At 47.2% G+C, this 5343-nt stretch overlaps 1 protein-coding gene across 2 annotated transcripts; it reads left to right on the forward strand.

Moving 5' to 3' along the window:
* The first annotated feature begins 294 nt into the window (after window positions 1-294).
* On the forward strand, window positions 295-5044 carry LOC104071582 (protein-L-isoaspartate(D-aspartate) O-methyltransferase-like). 2 transcript variants are annotated; one of them, XM_009581323.1, is made up of 8 exons: window positions 295-428; window positions 1288-1392; window positions 1932-1963; window positions 2419-2523; window positions 3196-3316; window positions 3950-4035; window positions 4249-4418; window positions 4746-5044. In XM_009581323.1, the coding sequence occupies exons 1-8, from the start codon at window positions 314-316 to the stop codon at window positions 4756-4758; spliced, it is 747 nt and encodes a 248-aa protein (XP_009579618.1). In that variant the 5' UTR covers window positions 295-313; the 3' UTR covers window positions 4759-5044. The 2 variants fall into 2 exon arrangements, with proteins under 2 accessions (XP_009579618.1, XP_009579619.1); XM_009581324.1 differs by lacking the exon at window positions 4746-5044 and having other exon boundaries at window positions 4249-4629.
* The last annotated feature ends 299 nt before the right edge of the window (window positions 5045-5343 follow it).

Here is a 5343-nt window from a genome sequence, read left to right on the forward strand (position 1 = left end):
CCACCACCCAGCCCCGTCACGGGGTTCTCGAGGGCTCGGCGTGAGGCAGCTGCTTTAGGTACGATTTGCCGTTTCAAATGCGGAGAACTGCACCGGCCGGTAGTTATTTCTTACAGCTCTTGCCTGTCATCACGGTAGCGGTGTTGATTCTCTGGGGCCGACAGTCGGTCCTGTGTAACGTGCACGCTCTGTCCTGTTTTGAATAGTATAATAAGTGCAAGATCACAGCGAGGAGAGGGTAAGTTCTGGGGTGCCTGTCGAAGCGCTGGTTTTGAACTCCCTCTCTCAGCAGGCCGCTGCCCGTCTCCGTGGGATGAGCTGTCCGCTGCCCTGCGCCGTGCTCGCACTCATGGGACTGCTCTTCGCCAGAACGATGGCCTGGACTTCAAGCGGGAAGACGCACCCCGAGCTTGTCAACAACCTCTACAGTGAGTACCGGCGCGGGCTCCTGTTCAGAGCGCGTCCTAAAGCTGCCGAGAGAATCTGTTGGCGCTTCAGTGTGAGGATATTGAGTGTTATACGGTGATACGTTGTGATGCTGCTTGCTCTGAAAAGTTGGAGTTAATATTGCCTGAATTTCAGTATTTGTCCCAGTCTGAACTTGTTCTATTTGTAATTGGAAACAAGATTTTATGCCAGAAGTGGCAGGAAAAACTCCCCGTGGCTCGCCTTCCGCTCCTCCGAAGTGGTAAATGCATGACACCTTTTAAAATGCTGCACAACGTGCCATCGCTCTGAGCCTGTAGACGCTGAGCTTCCCGGCAGTCTGCGCTTCCCCTCCAGCGAGGCGCCCTGCGACCGCAGTAGCGCTTGGTGCTACCGCTCCGCTCTGAATTTCCCCTGCTGCTAAAGCTGGTTTTTCCCCTATAAGAGTTCCCTCAGAGATGAAGTGTGAAGGGATGTGCGATGTTTCTGCAGTTACCGCTCTTAACTTTGGTTTACTCACCCTGCCAGTGCTCCTGAAACCTGAACCAGAGTCTCCCCTTCCAGGAGTGAAAGTGTGACTCTATTTATCTTTCATTATGTTTGTGGCTGTAAGTCACCATGCTCCAAGAGAGACTGGGCCGATGGTTGGGACCATACCGTGATTTCATTCGGTGTAAGAAACTGAGAAGGATGCACTTCCCTCTGCGGTTTTGTTTTCTGTCCCTTCTCAGATCACTTATAAAGGTTGAATTCTCCCAGTTCCACTAACTCCCTGAACTGTACTCCCCCCTTCCAAATCTCTTCTTGCTACAGTACTGAGGATTTAAGTCCTTTTTGTCTCTGTTTTCCTTCTTCTCCCAGAAAAAGGGATAATTAAATCCCAGCGAGTCTTTGATGTGCTGTTGGCTACGGACAGAGGTCACTACATCAAATATTTCCCATACATGGATTCTCCTCAATCTATCGGTGAGTAACTTCAGGCAAAGTATCACCACTTTTACGTGTGCACGTTGACTGTGCTCGTCACGCTGACAGAGGGGCAGGAGATGGCTCAGCAGGTCTGCATCCTCCGTGCGAGGTGCTCTCTCCCCAGAACAGTGGCTGAGTTTTACGATAGGTCAAGCAGAGCAAACCCCATCCGTGTTTCAACTGCGGGATCCAGAGGAGAGAACAACACAGCTTTTCCATGTTCAGAATGTCCATTGATTGCTCAGAGTCCCGCTTAGGGAGCGGAAGCGAGCACAGGCTGCCGGAGCTGCAGAGCGTTTTGATGAACGAGCTGGGGGCTGGAGCACTCAGGAACTGCAGCACTGTGCAGCCATCTTGCGCTCGTTAGTAATCCCACAGGAGGAGATTTTAAGTCAGTAAAGTGCTTTAGTGCGGCAAAAGAGAAGAGTGTTTTCATATTTTTAGGGGAAAGCAGGGGAGAATAAAGAACTGTTCACACTGGTAATTTTAATTGTAATTTCTTTATCACATAACTTTTGTCACTCGTTTTCTTTTAGGATACAAGGCTACAATCAGTGCGCCGCATATGGTAGGATGAAACTTTTATTTTTACTTTTTCTTAAATACTAAAGTAGAAAGGTGAAACTGATCCCATGGACATGATTATCATGCTTGTTTCTTTAGGCGCTGTATATGTGAAGCTTTTTTCTTTTTAAGAAGAGTTTGCCCTATACTCTTTAAGTTGCTTTAAAAGTATGCTTAGCTAGGAATTCTGTGCAACTGAGGCTAACCATTAATGTCTATTTTTTGCATGAGACCTTTTTTCCTGCTGCTTCACACCTTATTACTGAACCTCTTCCTAAATGCTGCTCTGCAAAAAGATCTTCCAGATCAAACACTTGAATTTGACTCTTACGTGTCAGATAAAATGCCAGGTGTGCTGTGTTTAAATCAGAGCTGATAATGCTCAGAGCAAGAAAAAGTTTTAGGAGAGGAAACTAAAATGGGATGTTTCACACCTTCTTGTACTTGTTGTCCGCACAGCATGCCCATGCGCTGGAATTGCTGAAGGATCAGCTTGTGGAAGGTGCAAAAGCGCTGGATGTTGGATCTGGAAGTGGGTATCTTACAGCTTGCTTTGCCAGGATGGTAAGCTCACAGGACTCCAGTTCTGGCTAGTAAGGTGCATCAGGACCGGTAGCTTGCCATAGCTGGCATGTGCTTCTTGGGGGGAGAGCGGGGAGTTGGGGAAGGGGCTAAACTCTTCCCAGCCCAGCTTGTAGTAGAATGAAATACAGTAATTTTTGGAATCTAAATGGATGTTGTATCTGCCATGTGATGTTTTGTGTGTTAACCTGGGTCAGATGGAGAGGAGTGTGTTAATCTACTGTGTAAGTCCGTTGTAGGTTCTTTTTAGTTTGCTTCTTAAGTAGTCACAGTCTGTTTCTTTGTTTTCTAAACTCCTGAAATTATTTTCTGTGAAGTGCTAGAAAGCTGGTCAAGTTACTTTTCTCAGGAGGTTGGTTAGTCAAGAACCGGCCCTGCCACAGAAGCTGCTAATTCTACCAAATAATTATTTCTTTGGAAATGAAGGATTATTAGGAATCCCCGTAGGCAGTGTCTGTGTATCCCTCGAGTAGCTAATACAACTGGGACTACTCAGCCTTAAAACCAAGGGGGCAGAGTATTTGCACCTCCTGTTCAGAAACTCTGCTCTGAAGTTTCTTCCTGGAAATTCTCCAATCCCCACAGTAACTTGCCCTATAAAATACATCTCCTACCATAGAGGAGGCATTAGGTGTTTACTGTTTTTCTTCGTAGATGGGCCCAACAGGGAAAGCTGTGGGCGTAGAGCACATTAAAGAGCTGGTACATGAATCCATCAGAAACGTCCAAGAAGATGATCCAACTTTGCTCAGCTCTGGCCGTGTAAAGCTTGTGGGTGAGCTCTCTGGGATCCTGATGCTTGTTCTCTCCTGTGAACGCGCTAGGTCTGGCTGCCTGCAGAGCTCTGCTTCTCGAAGCAGTTGTTCCAGTTTGTGTTGATGCTTGCCACGGTATTGCCAGAAACCACTGGCTGTGTAAACGCTGTGCCACACTGACCTGAACACTGCGGTGTAAACAAGTAGTATTTAATGTTACAGGCAGTCTTACACACCTTACTCCAGGTGTGCAGTGATTATCTTAATTCAGTAAGAGATGCTCTTAAGAGGAGAGTGGTCGTGCCACATCTGGGTTTTAGTTTATTTGAATGGGTCTGCACACACTGTTGTGTTTTTTTGGGAGGATAACTTGAGTCAGCTCTTCCCGTATCTGGAATCTTGGGTCTGCACAAAGCCACTGTGTTACTGAAAGGCCCTCCTGGTTTTGACTGTTCCTTCTTCTAGCATGGCTCGGTTCTGGAAATCTCTCCCCGTTTTTAAAAAGTAAACCAACAAAATTCAAATTGCCATCACAATCTCATTATGAAGTTTTCATCATCTAGATTTCAGTTGACAGGATAATGGAAGAATTATTTTTGCATGGAGTTGTTATCAGAACAAAAGTCTTTTCTGCATGCTTCTTCCTCCTGTAGTTGGAGATGGCAGGCAGGGATACCCCGAAGAGGCTCCTTACGACGCCATTCACGTTGGAGCGGCAGCAGCAACTGTACCAAAGGAGGTAAGAGTGGTCATGCTGGATGTTTGCTGTGGGCTGCCTGCATCAGTAGCTGTGGAATAACTAATTAGGGAACCACTGGAAGCTTCTTTTTCTGTCTGTTTTATATGGAGCTGGCAAGCTTGTGCTTGTCAAGGTGTCGTGACCGTCACAGCGTGGCTTATTTCTGTTGTGTCTTTTTTTGGCTCTGCTGATTCTGATTTCTCTGCTTGCCAGTTGCTGAATGAATTGAAGCCAGGAGGTCGGTTAATATTGCCTGTTGGTCCCGAAGGCGCAAACCAAGTTCTGATGCAGTACGACAAAACCAGCGATGGGCAGATCATCGAAACGCAACTGATGGGCGTGATCTACGTTCCTCTGACAGATAAGGAAAAGCAGTGGCCTCGGTAAAAATTTGCTCTCCCTTGAGGAACGTTTCTTCCTCACAGCTGTCCCTGTGAGCTTGCTCTCCTTGACTGCTGGCTTTACTGACAGTCCTGGATTCCTAGCAGATGCTGTTTGTAAGGAAGGAGAAGAAAGAGGCTTGGCTGTGGTAAGGCACAGCAGGAGAGCAGGATCTATTTTCTCTTAGATAGGGCTTGCAGACGGAGGACTTGAGCTTTTCTTTTTTCTTTTTCTGGAGCCTGTGCACTCTCATAAACACTGTAGCTGTGCTGATTCTGTTGCTGAACTGAAGGCCACGAATAGTAACTGTTGGTTTTTCTTTGCCTCAGGGATGAATTCTGACAGATGGATGGATATCTCTAAAGCGACCTCAGAAAGCTCATGAATGGGACTTATGACTGTAGATGGTCTGTATGGTTTTGCTTTTTGAACGGAAGCTTTATCAGTGGACGTGCTTGTGAGGGCAAGTTCTGCTTTAGCAGAGCTCGTTAGGGAGGGATGGAGAGAAGGGTGTTTCCCCAGCAGCAGGGGCAGGCTCTCGGAGGCCGTGTCTGGTTCCAGACCGTGAGTGGATCCAGATGAGTCTAGCAGTCCTCTCTGATAAGCTGTAGATAACATCTATTCACAGAGAATCCCACAAGCAGACAGGAATACTTAAACCTTCACTAAAAATGCTCTTTGACTACTCTGCCTAATGCTTGAAGAAAATTAGACGCAATTACTGTTCCAGAGCAGCCATCTACCCTGATTTGTCAAAGTTTAATTATGGGAGTGTGTTCTCTTCCTGTCTCGCATCAACTAATTCAATCTCTGGCAGCAACACAGAATTTTGGGGCTAAGAAAAATCCCGGTCTCTCGGCTTTTCCCTGATGCGCCCTTCCTTCTCCCGCTGGCGCCCGGCCGCGCGGGGGGCTGAAGGCGGGGGGG

This window comes from Fulmarus glacialis, unplaced genomic scaffold, assembly GCF_000690835.1.
Source record: "Fulmarus glacialis isolate BGI_N327 unplaced genomic scaffold, ASM69083v1 Scaffold40777, whole genome shotgun sequence".
Classification (NCBI taxonomy): domain Eukaryota; kingdom Metazoa; phylum Chordata; class Aves; order Procellariiformes; family Procellariidae; genus Fulmarus; species Fulmarus glacialis.

What these genes read in the sequence shown, in the direction of transcription:
- LOC104071582 (XM_009581323.1), top strand. Translation starts at nt 314, where the DNA reads ATGAGCTGTCCGCTGCCCTGCGCCGTGCTCGCACTCATGGGACTGCTC. An exon ending in TGGCCGTGTAAAGCTTGTGG is followed by an intron (nt 3,317 to 3,949) that starts GTGAGCTCTCTG and finishes TTCCTCCTGTAG; the next exon opens with TTGGAGATGGCAGGCAGGGA. An exon ending in CAGCAACTGTACCAAAGGAG is followed by an intron (nt 4,036 to 4,248) that starts GTAAGAGTGGTC and finishes TCTGCTTGCCAG; the next exon opens with TTGCTGAATGAATTGAAGCC.